The 16,508-nt window shown below is 53.1% G+C and overlaps 8 protein-coding genes across 8 annotated transcripts; 4 read left to right on the forward strand and 4 right to left on the reverse strand.

Moving 5' to 3' along the window:
• Positions 1-381: 381 nt before the first annotated feature.
• VTP21DRAFT_1452 (uncharacterized protein) lies at positions 382-1,521 on the reverse strand (the record flags this gene model as incomplete). The annotated part of the gene is made up of 2 exons (XM_069391541.1): positions 382-1,164; positions 1,255-1,521. 2 exons carry the CDS (start codon positions 1,519-1,521, stop codon positions 382-384), a joined length of 1,050 nt encoding a protein of 349 aa, XP_069251573.1.
• Positions 1,522-2,253: 732 nt separating this feature from the next.
• Positions 2,254-3,231, forward strand: VTP21DRAFT_1453 (uncharacterized protein; the record flags this gene model as incomplete). Its single annotated transcript, XM_069391542.1, has 3 exons — positions 2,254-2,579; positions 2,667-2,924; positions 2,982-3,231. 3 exons carry the CDS (start codon positions 2,254-2,256, stop codon positions 3,229-3,231), a joined length of 834 nt encoding a protein of 277 aa, XP_069251574.1.
• A 36-nt stretch (positions 3,232-3,267) lies between these two features.
• Positions 3,268-4,519, forward strand: VTP21DRAFT_1454 (uncharacterized protein; the record flags this gene model as incomplete). Its single annotated transcript, XM_069391543.1, has 2 exons — positions 3,268-3,723; positions 4,361-4,519. 2 exons carry the CDS (start codon positions 3,268-3,270, stop codon positions 4,517-4,519), a joined length of 615 nt encoding a protein of 204 aa, XP_069251575.1.
• Positions 4,520-6,233: 1,714 nt separating this feature from the next.
• Positions 6,234-8,024, reverse strand: VTP21DRAFT_1455 (uncharacterized protein; the record flags this gene model as incomplete). The annotated part of the gene is made up of 3 exons (XM_069391544.1): positions 6,234-6,997; positions 7,076-7,150; positions 7,241-8,024. 3 exons carry the CDS (start codon positions 8,022-8,024, stop codon positions 6,234-6,236), a joined length of 1,623 nt encoding a protein of 540 aa, XP_069251576.1.
• A 290-nt stretch (positions 8,025-8,314) lies between these two features.
• VTP21DRAFT_1456 (uncharacterized protein) lies at positions 8,315-9,251 on the forward strand (the record flags this gene model as incomplete). Its single annotated transcript, XM_069391545.1, has 2 exons — positions 8,315-8,458; positions 8,553-9,251. 2 exons carry the CDS (start codon positions 8,315-8,317, stop codon positions 9,249-9,251), a joined length of 843 nt encoding a protein of 280 aa, XP_069251577.1.
• Positions 9,252-9,289: 38 nt separating this feature from the next.
• Positions 9,290-9,823, reverse strand: VTP21DRAFT_1457 (uncharacterized protein; the record flags this gene model as incomplete). The annotated part of the gene is made up of 2 exons (XM_069391546.1): positions 9,290-9,518; positions 9,573-9,823. 2 exons carry the CDS (start codon positions 9,821-9,823, stop codon positions 9,290-9,292), a joined length of 480 nt encoding a protein of 159 aa, XP_069251578.1.
• A 1,283-nt stretch (positions 9,824-11,106) lies between these two features.
• Positions 11,107-12,198, forward strand: VTP21DRAFT_1458 (uncharacterized protein; the record flags this gene model as incomplete). The annotated part of the gene is made up of 4 exons (XM_069391547.1): positions 11,107-11,150; positions 11,287-11,434; positions 11,518-11,910; positions 11,986-12,198. 4 exons carry the CDS (start codon positions 11,107-11,109, stop codon positions 12,196-12,198), a joined length of 798 nt encoding a protein of 265 aa, XP_069251579.1.
• Positions 12,199-12,901: 703 nt separating this feature from the next.
• On the reverse strand, positions 12,902-16,361 carry VTP21DRAFT_1459 (uncharacterized protein; the record flags this gene model as incomplete). The annotated part of the gene is made up of 10 exons (XM_069391548.1): positions 12,902-13,298; positions 13,405-13,482; positions 13,578-13,886; positions 13,957-14,747; positions 14,857-14,954; positions 15,026-15,313; positions 15,394-15,647; positions 15,733-15,886; positions 15,958-16,162; positions 16,233-16,361. 10 exons carry the CDS (start codon positions 16,359-16,361, stop codon positions 12,902-12,904), a joined length of 2,703 nt encoding a protein of 900 aa, XP_069251580.1.
• Between the last annotated feature and the right edge of the window lie 147 nt (positions 16,362-16,508).

Genomic DNA, 16,508 nt, shown 5'->3' on the forward strand with positions numbered 1-16,508 from the left:
GTGGAGTTGGTGGTGGTTGAAAGGAAAAGATATGAATGGATAAAGGATCCATAAGCAATGTATAATTCCCTTCATTTAAATATTATACATAGAGAAAAACAGCTAGAAATATAGCGCATATTACACAGAAAAGAGAAGAGTAGAATAAAATAACAAATCAAGAATGGAACACAAAAAAAAAAGATCCTTGGCAAAGGGAATTCATGACTGTACAAATCAATAAGAATAAGAATAAGAATAGAAGATATTATATATCCTATCATCTTTAATAAACAAGCGGGTGAGGGAATGGAAAAGAAAAAAAAACGAAATAGAATAATAATAACAGTAGAAATAGATGAGGTCTGGAAATCAAAAAAAGGGGGGGAAGGGGAGGGGGAATTAGAATCCGACTCCCGAGTCATCCTTATGAGGGTCCACTTTGTAACTTAGTCCCCCGGTGTCTCGGTATGCCAATTGCCTACCCATGACTTTGGGCAGCGAAGGGTTTGAGGGGTGCGTTCCAGAATGCTCGGAGGATTGCAGGCGCATGGAGGTCTTCGTAGAGAAGGAGGAGTGACGTGCATGGCCATCGTAGAAGCGCGGGCAGGCTTCGACCATGGCCCGCAGCTGCTCGACGGTGGCCCGCTTCGCCGGCGAGGTGAAGATGCATTTCAGGATCTCGTTCAATTGGACCGAGATCGGCAGGATGCTCCGCAAGTAATCCGGGTCCCGGAGGTAGGCGCTGTAGGCGTCGTCAGCGGGCGAGGCGCGATGCCAGGGATTACGGCCGGTCACCAGGTTAATGAGGATGATACCCAGCGACCAGATATCGTTGGGGATGGAGGCGTAGGAGCGCCGGTCAGTGCCTTGGCACTCGGGGGAGAAGTAATACATGCTTCCGCACCCAAAGTCGCTGCTGTACTGCTCTGTGGTCGCCAGGCCAAAGTCCGTGAGTTTTAGAGTGCGACCGCCGTCAAACACCATGATATTCTCTGGCTTGAGGTCCCGGTGATAGAGGCCGACCGAGTGGCAGTAGGCTACCGCATCGAGAATCTGAAGAAAGGCATCTCGCACCGCACGATCATTGCCGACGTATAATGAACGCTCCGTGATGTTGTAGAAGAGATCGCCCTCGCTGCAGTATTCGAGCACCACGTATATCGATTCCGATGTTTCAACCACCTAGTCAAGGGTTTGGAGATGATGCATTAGCGCTGAGGTGTAAAAGAGGACAAAGAGACGCAGATTAGAAGCAAAAGTGGCGATAGAAACCTTTATCAGGCTGAGGATGTTGTGGTGTGAGGAGACCTGGGTGTGCAATGTGATCTCGCGGTACTGGAACGCCCGCTGTCTAGAATCGAGCCCCGCCTTTGGGAGGAATTTGACGGCAAACATTTGCCCCGTCACAAGACTTCGCGCCCTGTAGACCACCCCGTACGCCCCCACTCCTAATACGTCCAAGATCTCAAGCGAGTTGTTGTCGATCTTCTGGCCAATTTGATTTAAGATAGTGGTAGAATCTAGGGTTGGCTGGTACATGATGTAGGCAATTGGGCTGTATGAATGTTTAACGTTTTTTAGAAGAAAAAGAAAATCTAAAGGTGTATAGGAGGGGAGGGGGGAACGGATTAGGGAGATTGAAATTAGCTCATGGAAAGCGGGAGGGGGGTAGGGAGGGGCGGCGGCGATTTAGAGGCAAGCGGGGGGAGGGGGGAAGGAGGAGAGGGCTGAAGAAGGGGAGGCAGAAAATAGGAAGACAAAAAAGCGTAGAGAAAGTAAAGGAAAAAAGTGGGGTTAGTTGACAACTCCTCCCAACCGAATTCACGGAGACAGAGGATCCTAATTCAGCTCAGCTTCAATTCAAAGGAAATCGGATAAGAACCGCCGAAATGCGCAGCCCGCAGTATCTTTTCCACTTGGGACTAACTAAACCTTGAGGCCATGTGCAGGCGCACACTCTCACAAAAAACATGAGCTACCCTCATTATTCAGCCAATATACTATAAATACACCTTCTTTTATTCAATTTAATTTACAAGCGCTTGAAACCTCAGCAGCACTGACCACCTCCCTTCCTCTAACCTACCTCCGTTTCCTCTTTGAGGGCTCGAACTCTGCAGCCTCTCTCCAAGTTTATCCACTGTCTCGCAGTCTCACATTTGCCGCCCGTCCTTTCCCCTCCCCGAGATCAACCAACAACCATGGAACAGCATGGACCCCTCGTCTCCCACCAAATCGCCGGAGCGGTTCCATCGCCTATGATGGGCCGGGATGTCTAGCCATGCATCCACGAGCAGTCTACGACGGATACTGCTCTGGTTTTACTCGTACCGGATGCTCAGAGCAGCAGTCCCCTCAACACACGCAAAGTTTCTCGTTAAGCCTGATTGCCTTGCTGGAACCACCCCGCCCTTCAGACCCGTCTCCTCTGAGAACCATGCGTCTGTGCTAGATAACCCCCGATTTGAACGGCTGCGACCAAGCCAAGGGGAGCTGCTCGCAGCGGAGCAGGCCCTTATTCGCGAGAGGGCTCGTAGGGGCCCCGTCGTGTTTCGCACTTGGAAGGGAGAAAAGAAGGTTAATATTGTCTTTCCCAAGTAATCAAACCGGCTTGCTCCATGCAAGAGCAGTCGAACCATCTCCCGGTTAATTGATTAGACACTTTAAACTCAAACTTGGGGGAGGAGGGCAGAGGGGAAGGCAAGCCGCATCATGCGCGCAAGCCTTACCCGCTTCTACCCCACCTGCCCTCCTCCCCTTCCGCCCGGCCTGACTACGGATTTCCGAAAATTCATGCCAGAGCCTACGCAGCCGCCCGCCATGGCTTCGGAATGCAAAGGCGCAAATGCATCGGGCGGCCTAGCCCCCTCCTCTTCTCCCTCCCTCTCCCTCCCCCCCCCCCCCGCCCCAACCCGTGCGCGCAAGCTCATCCCAAACACGAGGTCGCTCCCTTCTTCCATGAAACTCTAAATTGCGGATATTTGCCCCTTTTGATCTAGGGAACCTTGCTCTATGGCTATGACACGAACGAAACCTTGTTTTTCTCCACCCTTTACTAAAACCATGGTCGCAAAGGGCTCCCCAGTAAGCCTCCATCCCATGCCGGCGAGCAGGCCTCTTCTTTTGGTATCGGCCCTCTCTTCCCCCGTTGAAATGGGTCTTAGACTTTCTCTCCCCGTTGGCCACCCCGCCATGGCCGCGTTAGGAAAGCCTATGCGGCCTAATGTCCCACCAAAAGCTTATCCATGAAACTCTTCTATCATACACTGTTTGCAATCAGGGAAAATGCCGCTTTTGGGTTTATTGTCCATATTGTCTGCCGCCTTTTTGCCCGCAACCTTCCCTGCATCGTCTTTTGTTTGCAGGGATTCACACGTCATCCTGGTTCCACCGGAAAACCCCGTCTTCCCCACCATGGCAGTCGCTTGTGACGGCGACGTGGTTCCCCATGGTCCCCGTCCACCCCGAGCTCAACCGAACCTGGCCAGGGCAGCTGGGCGGATCCGCATAGAAACTGAGGCAGACTCAGCAGGGTGGATCGGCAAGGTCTTGGATGCTGACGAACTCTGCTTCCCTCTCCCTCCGGTTTCTCAATGGGAACTCTACCTCCTACGAGGGGGACGAGGATCCCAAGCGATCCTCTGCAAACCCGACTGGAACATGGATCGAGATCCCTTGATGGACATCGTCGAGCCGGCATGGATTTTCTTGGGAGTGTCGGGAGAGGATTTGCACAGGAGCGTGAGTCGACCAGGGGGGTCTATTTGAGACCCACCGAATGGGTTGAGAAACGCGCTTCGAGCCTTGCACCCTGCCTCTCTCTTTGGGATGAGTCAAGCCTCTCTTATGTGGTTGAAACTAGTGTTCCGGCTCACCTTAAAATAAAGTAAATCAAACCTGGCTCACGAGTCGATTGTGTTGGGTTGCATACTAGGGGTCCATCCCTTTTCTCTCCAACCCCCCTCTCCCTCCCTCCTCTCAGCTTCCCAACCTCTTCTTCGAGTCCCCTGCTGATCCTCCCGGGGCCCCCATTCAATTTGCCACCGCCCATCCTCCGTAGCATGGCATTGGTAGGGAAGATCGGCTCGCGCCACGATTCGGGTATGAAGATCGCAAATCCCGAAGAGATCTTCCAGTGACTCTGTTTTTCAACCTCAGCTAACTGTCTCGAATGCAAAGAAACTTTCGCTCGGTTGATTGAGCGACATCCTCTCTTGTATCGCCCTTGCAGAAATACACTCTAGCCGGTTTCAAGTCGTCTTCTCCCCCTCCCGCCCCCATCCTCCATACGCATTGAGAGCAAATACGATCGTCGGATCGAGATTCCTCCAGTTGCATTACCCCAAACTCAATCCCCTGTCGTCGCTCTGTCCCGTAGATTGGCAAGCAACTCCTTTTGCGGCTCGATCGCCTGGAAATCGCCTGGAAATCGCCTGCTAATCACGGGCCCTCATTCAAGAGAACGGCCCCACCAGGATGGTTTAAGGTTTTCGAGAGTCAGTTTGACAATGGTTTTGGACTCGACAATGTCCGGTAGAGGAGACTGGGTTAGCCAGCGCAGAGACATTGTTCGAGCCGGCCCTGACGAGAACAAGCTCCAGGTGTGAGATCCCGTTGGTAGAGAAAGGAAGTGGATAGGGTGACCGTAAGCTGCGGAAACGTTCGCCGACCACGGTATGGTCTCAGTCCCGTATGACTTTATTGCAAGCCCAAGTTTGTCCTTGGGTGACCCGGTCCCCCCTCCATACCCTCCTGCATGGTGTATATGTACGTTCTTTTTTTTTTTCTTCTCTTCTATTATTAATTCTGTTTCAAAGTATATTGATTATTTGAAGTCAGCTTCGAATATTCCAAATAGGAAGCCTTCTCCACTTAACGAAGCCTGATCGGGAAAGGAGATAAGAATGGTCAATTTGCAAATCTCAACCCCCTTTCACTAATTGGGAGTCACCCACACGGAGTGGCGAGTCTTCCCTCTCTCACTAGTGTGGGAACGAGGCCCGACTGGTTCCGTTAACTCGAATAATTTCAAGCAATGCTAAACGGGAAGGGTTGTAAAGGACGACGCCGGCCCTCTCGATCGCCAGATTCCCAGCGTGACTTCAAGGGGCCTTGCAAGGTTCCCATTCTAAAGCTATCCTAGAACATCGAGTTTGACTCCACACGCTCTTTCTCTAGAATATCCTTAGATATTAAGTTTCAATGACCAATCTGGGTGGTCAGGTAAGGCAAGGGAGGAGGGGAGATCCATTCCACACCTCTTCTCACGATTGGAATATTAGGAAAGGTCGTGTTTTAGATGGCCATCGCATAGCCTGGCTAAGCTATGCGGTGCTTTCAGTTTGTATCAAGCTATGTTGAATGTTTCGGTCAGCTCAAATGGTTCATACGGAAAAGAAAAATGAGTGGCTGCTCTCAGGGGGAGAGCATCTTGATGGAGACAAGCATCTCGTCTCATGCATGGGCGTTTCGCTTTTTTTTTTTCCTCTAAATGCCCAAGCTACTTGCAAACGAAGTAATAAGGGGAAAACAAGCCTCCATAGCTATATGGAGGAGGTCATGTTTTGATGCAAGCCAGGGATGATCTCCTCTCTTCTTCCTCCCCCTCGCCCCCCCCCCCCCAGCCCTCAAGGAGAGCAAGGGCGGGAGAATGAAAATTACCTTTTTCGTATTGGCTCCTTCTTCCTCCTCCCACTCGCCTCAATTTTCATGCTACAGGATCGGAGGGGGAGGGAGTGGCTTACACGTTAGAATTAGACTTTAAGAATTGCATTTCCTGCGGGTTGTCCGCTCTTTTCGTTTCTCACGTGAGTGCTGCATGACTACCCCCTCCCACACCAACGTATGCAGGGTTGTCCAAGCGGGGCCCTCTCATGCCATGGAGGTTGAATGGGCCCGCGCTTGGGGAACAGGGGGGGGGGGGGAGGGGACAAGAGACAAGCATCCGGCGACTGCGTAGACAACCAGTTTATATAGATCCAATTCAAAATGTCTAAGTAGGTAAAGGGGGAGTAAAGCATGAAAGGCAAAACATAGGAAAATAATAAAAAATAAATAGAATAGATCAGAGAGGCATGAGAAGGGGTTAGGAGGGGGGCTATTTAAAAAACACATTATTATTAAAGAGTACATAGAGATTATCACCTTGTTTTTTGAAGCAAAAATAAAGAAGGAAATAAATAAACATAACCAAAACCAGCACGTTGGCAACCTCGTCCCCAACCAACCACAAGCAGCCACCTGCGGCGAGCCTAGTGGGCACCGCCAAAGTTGGCGCCGCGAGCCTGCGCATCCAGGGCTCGCAGTTTTTCGTCATGCTCCTTGTTCCTCAGCCGGGAGTGCCGGTAGGAGTAGGCCAAGTACACGATAACGCCGATGCCCAGCCAAACGAACACACGCCAGATCGTGGCCTTGTCGGCGAGGATGATCAGGGTCAGGGAGATGGCACTTCCCACGATGGGGAAGAAGAGCCAGGTGTAGCTGGGGCCCGGGATCTTGAATTTGCGGGGAAGGTCGGGCTGGGTGAAGCGCAGAATGACGATGCCGATGTGGACAAGGATAAACGCGAGCAGAGTTCCCACGCTGGTCATGTTGCCGAGCACATCGACGGGGAGGAAAGCGCCGAGCAGGGCGGTGATGATGCCGCAGATGACCGTGGGCATCAGGGGAGTGCGGGTGCGGGGGTTCACACGGGCAAACATGAGCGGCAACATGCCGTCATGTGCCATTGTATAGAAGATACGAGTCTGGGCGAGCAGGAGAATGAGCATCACGGAGGTCAGACCGGCAATGGCGCCCAGCGAGACGATAATGGTGAGCCATTTCATGCCCGTGGCCATGGTGGCGGTGGCGATGGGAGCGGGGTCTCTCTTATAGGTGGGGTATGGCACGACACCGGTCATGATCATCGAGGTGAGCACGTAGAGGACGGTGCAGACCAGGAGGGAGGCGATAATACCGATGGGAAGGTCTCGCTGAGGGCGTCGCGCCTCTTGAGCCGCCGTCGAAACAGCGTCTGTCGCGACACAAAGAATGCAAAGGGGTTAGTGACGGGGAATGGGGTGCGGCGGAACTAGAAAGCTAAAGTAAGTACCAAATCCAATGTAAGCGAAGAAGACGGTCTGGGCGGCGGCGAAGATTCCGGAAGCACCGTATTCTCTCCAATTTCCTAGTTGAGAGAACGAGAGGAGAGGAGGGGGAGGGTTAGGGGGTGGTGAGCAAAAGGAGAAAACGAAGAGGTGGGCAGGCAAGTCCATACCAGTTGTGTTCTCGGGGACAAACGGTTTCCAGTTGTCGGGGTTGACGGATTTGGCGGCGGCCAGGATGAACAAAATGACGACCAAGACCTTGATCCCCACGATGACATTGTTCACGATTTTACTCTGGCGGATGCCAGCACAGAGCACAATGGTCAGGGCGGCGACGATGAAGATGGCGGGCAGGTTGATGATACCGCCGGTGGTGTAGAAGCCCTTCTCCTCGCTGAAGGCGACGGGGGCGGTTGTGAATCTTTCGTCGACGGTGGCCCCGACGGTTTTAAGGAATTTGACGACGTAGCTGCTCCAGCCGGTACTGACGGTGGCGGCCCCGAAGAGATACTCCACCATCAAATCCCACCCGATAATCCAGGCGAGGAACTCGCCCATCGTCGCATACGAGTATGTGTAGGCACTGCCGGACACGGGAATCATACATGTCATCTCGGAGTAGGAGAGAGCGGCAAAGCCGGAGGCAATGGCCGCAATAACGAAGGAGATGATGACGGCAGGGCCTGCGCTGTCCGCGGCAGCATGGCCGCTGAGCACGAAGATGCCCGTTCCGATGATGGCTCCAATGCCCACCATGGTCAAGTCGAATGCCGACAGGTCTCGCTTCAGGACGTTGGTTTCCTCGCCGGCATCCTCGCGTAACCGCGCAAGCGTCTTGCGCTGGAAGAGATTGCGGAAGAAGCCGTTGTTTACGTACTCGTACTCGGACTGGAGCACCTCGGACTTCTCCCTCGAGTCCAAGGGCTCGCCGGTAGTTTCGATTTTCTCGCTCATAGCCAGGAGGTTGACGGGGGAGGGGGGAAGAGGAAGGGGGCAGCAGGAGGAGCGGGCAGACGCAGGTGGGAAGAATGGGAAGAGAGGAGGAATAAGGTTGGTGCAGGAGAGGGGGGAAGCCGCTTAGCGATAGAGTCCAGAGGCGTTCGAATGGTGAACAGGCTCGAACCTTTTTTTTCGGCCGCCCTCTGCGTCTTTTATATGGACATATACGAACGAATGAAATATTAACTTATTAAGCGGTTTCAACCGTATTTGAGATTCCGCCGCGCGAGATTGCAGCCACCGCAATGACTAGCGATGGGGCGAGCACCAGTGCTAACCTTAGCCCGCGAAGGAAATGCGGCCGGCTATGGAAATGGGGGGTGCTTGTGACCGGGTTTCCTAAAGGAGGCCGCCGGAGAATGAATCGCGCCGGGCTCCAGCAAGCCTCGGTTGCGAGGCGAGCAGCTTTCCTTGGCTGCAGATTGCTAATCGCATCCCGAAATAGCCTGTGTTTGTTAGGCGGGGCCCGAAACCGTTGCTTAGCCTGCGTCGCACGGCCCTTCCCATTCTGCGCGGCCCGCTCACACGACGGTGTCGATGAATCGCCGGCCCCGGCTAATCAGCGGCCGCCCGCCCCATGTGCTTATCGCCGCGGGCGCGCATGCGCATCCTCCCCCCATCGATCGCGGTGCTTGTGCTTTCAAAGGCCGGTGCCGGATGTGGCAGCTGGGGTCATATGTTTCAGCGTTGGGTTTCCGGCTCCATGCAATTTCAGGCTCCGGCCAATATTCGCGCTTCTTGGTCATGCCTCAGCCGTTTACCCGAGAAGGAGCGCGGGAGAAGGCTCTTGAACGCAAAGCGGGGCGTGACTTCGCACGTTTGTCAACGCTAAAATGCCCTCTGCAAATTCAATCTTCAAGAATCAATGAAACCCACCGCCATGCCTCCTCCCTCCCGTCGCCGCGTGGAAACACCAGCCGCCCAGTTTCGGATAAATCCCCGCTGCCATCTTGGGTTCGCTGGGAGCACCATCGCCAAATCAAGCGGAAAGCGGCTCCATTCTTGGAGTCTTTGTGTCTGCGCAATGCAACCCAAAACGCCCGCGGGGTGCTCGCCTCGCAAGGCCCAGCCTTCGTCGACAGGCCTTGGGAAGTCTGGCCGCCTCTGCTCGATCTGGCCGGGCTCTGGAGCAGCCGGCCCAGGACTGAGACGGATGGAAAGTCCCAGTCAATCGAATGGTAGGCGCAAATGTATCGGGAATTAGGTTTGGGGAGCGCGCGCTATGGGACGGCGGAGCTGCAATGGCCAGAAACATCATATGACTCAAATCCCACTTCCTTGATCGATTTGGGAGGTTTGCGGCCATTGCACAAATCACCGGTGGCTTGAATGGAATTCCCCGTCATTGTCACATCGCGGAGTCGGAGACGGAGAGTCACGTCACAAGTCACAAGCCGAAGCTTCTTTGCTGAACTCAGTCGCCCCCCCTCTTTCGGATAGGTGGGGGGACTGGATGGAAGCCGTGGAATATGGAATATTACATAAATTTCGCGCATTACTCACCCTAATCTCCTCCCTGGCCCGGCTCGACGTAATCCTACATGCTGCAGGCTGGCTGATGCTTCGCTGCAGGCCCCTCCTTGCTCTTTCTCCCTCTGCATGGGCAAGGATGCTTTGGTCGTGTCAGCGCGCCCTTTTTCATTTCTTCTTTTTCTTTTGTGTCTGGCGGTCGTGCGCGGCTTTGGCCCCGCCGCAATGGTCGAGTCTCGTGGGGGAGGGAGGGGGCATTGCTCTTCGGAATGGAAACTTCTCATAACGTGCCTCGAGGCGGTAGAGCAAAGCCGGTTTTTTTTCTTGTTGTGGTGGTGATGGTTGCGACGAATCTAGAACCTCGTCAAGAGAAAAAATATCGAGAAGAGGAGGCGCGGAAGGTTATTTCCAAGCGGCTTATCCATTTCCTTCATCGATGCGGCTGGGCTTTCTCCCCCCCCCCCCCCTCCCCCTCTCCAAGCCTCAGCCCAATTGTGCCGTTTCTTGTTTCCTGGGTTTTGAGTTTGGAGCTGCAAACAAAAGGAGGCCTGGAGGGCCTACTCTAGACCTGTTCCCCCTGTCCCTTCATCAATTCTAAAACCGGTAAAATGGGGGAAGGAGAGCGAAGGAGAGATCGTAGAGATCGCCGCTGCGCCGATGTCAATTCCATTAGGGGCTTTTTTAATTTCAAACAAACCATCTGCACGTCGATTTAAACCTGTCGCCCATTTTATTGTGGACCCACTTTTGCTTTTCCAGCTGTCCCCGGCCGGCCCAAGGAGCTAGGCCTAAAATCCTCCCCTCCTGCCCGGCGCGCTTCCCCTCCCCCTGCCCTCCCCCCTCTCGCCCCTCATGCAGTTTGCAGCTGGGTTGGAATCATCGAGCAGACTCTGCATTACATTTGCGTTGGCCGCCAACAAAAAACAAAAAGAGAGCCGTAATTTACCTAAAAAGATAAATGAAGGCGTGGATAAGGAGATATTGAGTGGAAAACCGCGCAGGCCCTAGGCGCGCCGGCCCAGCTGATTGGGAATCCCAATTACTCAAGCATCAACAATGAACCGGATTTTCCATGGCACAGAAAGCAGAGGGGCGAGGAGGGGGGAGATTGGGAGTTGAGAATAAAAAGGGAGACGATTCCGAAAAACTCGGCCAACACAAACGTTCCCTTGGATTTTCAGTTTTCTTTCAAATAGACAGAGGCCTCCTTCTCCCTCCCCTACGCCCTCCTCTTCCCTAAGGCCCCCCCCCATCTCTCACACAACACTGCCCTTCCTCTGCAAGCTTTACTCGTGCATTCTTGGTTCCCATTTCCTATCCTCTCTCTCTCCTCTTTGGGCCTTTCTCATTGCCGCACGCCTCCCTTTTCGTAGAATAGTCCCGACGGCTGTGTTATTCAGGGCGTTTAGACCAACTTGCCCTTACCTCGCTTGTTCGCTTTTTTTTATATGGTCTATTACCTATTTGCCTGAAATTGTTGCACCCTTTCCTTGTGCCCTACACAACGCTTGTCAGATTCCGTGCCCATATTCTGTTTGCTTGTCGACCTCCCCAAAAAATATTTAAAATGCCTTCAATCGAACTTCGTCCCACAAAGGACATCCCTTTAGAGTAAGTACCATTTCTTTTCTCTTCTCCCCCCCCCTCTCCATCCTTCCCTCTCTACCACTGCCCGTTCTTTGCGCGTTGTGTGTTCACATGGACCCAATTGCTTACCTTTCTCCTCCGCATTTGTTTCGCTCTGTAGATTCTTTCCTAATGACGAACTGACCCCGCTTCCTTCCCCAGCCGCCATGGACCCGGAAAACACCACTCTCACCGCTCTGGAGCGCGCATTCTGTCGTGATTTTGCTTGCTGCGGTCAAGTTTTGCGCGATTTGCACGATCTTTTACAGGTGCGTTGGAGCTCGATCTCTCCTAGCCATTCCCTTTCCCCTCCCTCTGGCTCTCGAGGCTAACCTCGTCCCCTTTCTTCTAGCACTATGAGGAGAACCATGTAAGGGATTTCGAAGAGTCTTCCGCAGACGAGACGGACGCGACGGAAGAATGGGAGGATCCCATCACCCCTGTTGATTCGGTGGGTGAGTGGGCGCTCGGGGATGCTTTTGTGGTGGGGCGGAAGCGCCGGGCCGAGTCCGCCGATTTCCTCGCCCCCTCACACAAACACTTCAAACATGCCATCGACCCAGCTGACGAGCAGGACGAGTCTCTGGTGTCCCCCGACCTCCTCACCCTTCTCAGCGTGTCGAGCACCCCATTTCCGATGTATGAATGGGATCCGCTTCGACGCGAGACAGAGGAGGAGGCGCGCCCCTTCAAATGCATGGTGGAGGGGTGCGACAAGGCCTACAAAAATGCTAACGGACTCAAGGTAAGGACCCCTCCCCCCATGCCCATAGGGCTTCCACGTCCTCCAAACCGCGTCACTGACCTCTCCTCCCTCTAGTATCATCATCTCCACGGCCACTGCCAGTCCATAGAGGACCCGCGCAAGCCATACCGATGTAGCTCCTGTGGGAAGCGCTACAAAAACGTCAACGGACTCAAGTATCACATGGAACATGCCCACGCCTCAAGCCCGCTCCTGAATCCCTCCACTGGTATGGGAATGGGATTAGGGACCGGGGTCGGAATCGGGATGGAAGGGGGTTGGCTCTAAAGAAAAGGAGACCTAGTGCTCTCCCCCCCCCCCTCCGGGCTCGACAAAAATAAACGGGATTGTGTTTTTGGCTTTTATTTATATATACTGTTCACTTGCATATTCTCCAACCTCCATGTGTATTTCCTCCCCCGCCATTTGCATCGTTTGCATTAGCAATGCTCCAACCCCCCTCCCAAAAAAAAAGAGGGTTTGCCTCTTATTTCTCTACCCTCCAACAGCATGCCTTTTGACTATTATTTCGTTTATTGTATATAATAATATTGTCATTGCTTATTCATGGTTTTTTTTTCCCCCCCTGATGATTCATATTGGTATGTTATTGAATAATAAAATGAATCAAGACATAAATAGCACGCATCTCCATCGGATGCGCTGAGCCTATTGTGAACCGGGAGCGGAATCCGAAAATTTGACGGCAGGGGGACCAAAAAGAGAAACAGAAACAATGTTGTACTAACGCCCAAGGGGGGGGGTCGAGTCGGTAGATGTGGATGGGGGGGTGTGTGTACTGTGTTATAGGATATGAATACAGGTAGAACAAGAAGAGACAAGCTGAGTTTAGGGAGACGAAACCAGAACCATCCAATGTCGACCATGAGAGGAGGGCAGGGAGAGAGCGGAGTAGCAAGGGGAATGAAATGAAAAATGCATCGAATCTATAAGTGGAATACAACCATCCAATGGTAAACGGGCCCATTCTCTATAGATAGGCGCTCAAAAACCTCCGATTGCAGTAGGCCTCGTACACCTTCATGTCAATCACCCCGATGCGCACCTCGGCTCCCGTTCCCTTCTCGCCCCCCTTGCCCTGCGCGACGTACGCCGCATAGGTCTCCCATTCCGGATGCCCCTTCTCCCCCTCGCCCTCCAGTCCTCCACTCAAGTGCACGTGGCGGAACTGGTGGATATACCGTTTATACTCCTTGGTCTCGGAAGGGGTCACCTGCGGCGCCAACGAGCGCGCTATCATAGCCTCAAGGGAGTTGAGGGGGGGGACGACGGGGGACTTGGCGGGAGCCACAGGAGGTGCGGTCGAGGAGGGCGCAGGCTGGGGATTCGAGAGGGTGAGAAAACGCTTCACGCCACCGATACTCATCCTAGTAGTACGGGAGAGAGTGGGTTAGGTTGAGGAGATCACGCCGGTAGGGTAGTAATAGGGGGAGGCAGAGTTGAAAGTAGAAAGGCAAGAGGATCATCGCCTACCGTGAAGGACTAGTCGCGGCCAACTCGCGCCGTACCACGAATGGGCTATAATCGTATTCCTCGGGATCGGGTAAGCTCCTATCCGTCGGCCCAAAGGAAGACGCAAACGAAAAGAGGGTCGTTAGACCTCATCAGCCCTCTCGCACAAAAGCCCAATGGGAGGAGCAACTCACCGCTGAGGCTGTGGCACGTATTTCATCGTGCTGTTCATGTTGTAGGCAAAGAGTCTAGCAAAGCTCGTGAAGAGCCGGGGCCGGTAGTATTCGAGCCAGAAGGCATCGTACTCCACTTCCCCTTGGTTCTGGCGGAGGCGAGGGGGGTGGGAAGGCGGTGGGAGGAGTGGCCCGTGGGCGGCGGAGGTGGAGGAGGGAATGAGGGTGGAATCGGAAGAGGAGGACGAAGACGGCGGTGGAGCTGGGAGCCAGCGTGCTGGCGGAGAAGTGTTGCATACCAGGTTCTCCTTCGTCCACCAATGAATATAGCTATCAGTAGGCAAAAGCGAGAAAGCTCAGCGCTCTGCTGCGCCGGGAAAAGAAGGTCACTCGCACTTACTTTCGACGGGGCTTCTTAAATCTGGGGTCCTTGTTGTGCAAGTAGTAATCGGTATTCAACTCCCACAGCATCGGGCGGCCACGCTGCATCACAAAGTTGCCCAGGAACAGGTTGATGGCCTCCTGCTTTTCTGCGTCTGCAAAAGAGTTGCTAAAGTATCTCCGGATCGTCTCGATCATGTCTCGCGAGTGGCTCGACCACTGATTGATCCTGCGATAGGTCTCCATCGTGTTCACCAGGTGCGACCCGCCATACTGGAGCGCAATGGTGTCACCATGGTCGTGGTACATGTCGGTGAGCATGTTGACCACATCGCTGTCAAAATGCACCGTCGGGGCGTCGATCACCCCCAGCGCATAGAGCTGGTGGCCAAAAGCGCGCTTCCCAATCATGAACTGGGCCGCGTTGGTGCGATCGAGACAGTCGATGCAATTCGTCCTCACCACTCCGTTCTGCAGCAGATACATTCGCCGATCCCCCTCTCTCCCTCTACCGACCGTCTCCACCTCTTCGCCCTCCTTCTCCTTGTTCCCTCGGCCATCCCTTTCACTCCGCAGCACGTTGATGTAGGGCTCAGGACCGCTATGGAAGAAGCCGGTGGCCCCCAAGGCTCGCTCCGCAAACTCCTCGAGGAACCCTATCACGTCTTGGTCGTGGCTTTTCGCCGCTCGCGACATGTCCCATGCTGTGTAGCAGATTTGGTGGGTAGGTGGGAGAAACTGGTTGAGATACCGCACCGCTTGAGCGAACTCATCACCCAGCTTGGACTCTCGTTTTGTCTTTTCTTTCGTCTATTAGTCAAGGCATTATGAGTCACTCTGGGGGGTAAAGTAGGGGTGGGATGGGATGGGAGGGGGGAAGGGGACAAAGTGGGAGGGGGGCCAACAACCAACACAATACCTTGACCAGGTTGAGCACGATGACGGGAATACCATATCTTTTAAACATCTGATCGAAATGCAACGCAGCCGCCGAGAAATAGGGGTCGATGAGGGTCACTAGCAATAAACACCATTTTCACATCGGACCTGAATTCGAGGGGAAAATAAAGAATCACAGCTACACCTACATTCGATGGGTGGTTTCGGAGACATGTTGGTCGTGTCCTGCGCCCAAAATAATGGTATGGATCCGCGATATTGCACATAGGATGTGTACGCAGGGTTCAGCCGGTGAGGATCGCCAAATGCGTGGAACGAGGTTGATTTTACCTCGGACACGATCTGCTCCGTCTCCACATCATTCGCCACGTATCCCTGGTCGTTGACGCCTCGCTTAAGATAGCGTGCGCCAGCAAAATACCGGGAGCGGCGGGCAATAAGCGTGACAAAGATGCTCTGTCCGAATATCGAAATCTCTGAGGGTTTGGAAAGAGAGCGGGGGTCAGCGGGAGGGGCGGGGGCAAACTACGGCATAAGCAAGGAAATCAGAACCTACTTGATTGATCAACAAATCCATGAATAATCGGGAGGATCCAGTCCGAGTTCCTCGTGTTGTGCGGGTTGTTACTGTCTCCGCCTCCGCTCAGGCCTCGAAAGCCCGTCTCGAGCAGGTAGTGGTTCCATACAAACATCTCATTGTAGATGTCGGCAGGGCGGGTCATGTTGTTCTGCAATGTGCGCGTGATATCATATGTATATGAAAAGTAAAAGTTCTTGGTGATATCCACGTTGCGAAAGGTATTCATATATCTTTGGGTGTGCATTATCCAATTGGAGGGGGAAAAAATCGAGTGAGTATAGAGGTGCATGGCGAAAGGGAGGCGTCTAAAATTACCGTGTTTCATCCGAGTTCTTCTCAACCTTTTGCGCGCTGATGCTAAGGAGCATCGTGCCATCGATGTGGTATATATAGTGGCCTCCAATTAATGCCACCGCGCTCCGCTTGGTAATGAGTGACACATAGTACCCCTCCGTAAATCTCACAAATCCTATCCATTCCAAATTCATTATGCTGTAGCGTGCCGAGAATGCAAACACACACGGAGCGGAAACCACTTACCCACTATTCCATATGCACTACACACCTCGCGTAATCCACCAGAGCTCTTGTTTCCATTTTCAATCATTTCGAGTAACTGGTTGATCTCTTCACGGGTGTACTTGGTCGCGTCCTCGGTGACGGAGAGTTCGGTAGGATCCGTTCGGTCGATTTTCAGAACACGAAAGCGATTATCGCTTTGATTCGTACCTACAATGTAGAATCTCTGTGGCAAGCGTCAATATGTATGGAAAGAAAGCGACTTCAAAGTAGATGGAAATTCTGGATGCAACTACCGTCTTGGTTTCGTACAGAGTGAATTTGTTCAGAATGAGACGGGTTGACGCCACTTCAGGTAGCGTATCCGTTGGCGGAACCGCATTATCTGTTGGGCCATTCTCGTTTTGATCTGAGAGCTCGGCCATCCTTGTCTGTCTTGGTTATTCAGCACTAGGGTGGCACATGGGCTCTTCCCAGCACAGAATAAAACTCCTTCCAATTCAAAAAAAAAAAACGGATATGGAATCCAGCAGTCACGCTAGTTTTAAGAAAGCATTTTTCGATGACGCAAC

This window comes from Calcarisporiella thermophila (genome assembly GCF_041956535.1).
Source record: "Calcarisporiella thermophila strain CBS 279.70 unplaced genomic scaffold VTP21scaffold_11, whole genome shotgun sequence".
Classification (NCBI taxonomy): domain Eukaryota; kingdom Fungi; phylum Calcarisporiellomycota; class Calcarisporiellomycetes; order Calcarisporiellales; family Calcarisporiellaceae; genus Calcarisporiella; species Calcarisporiella thermophila.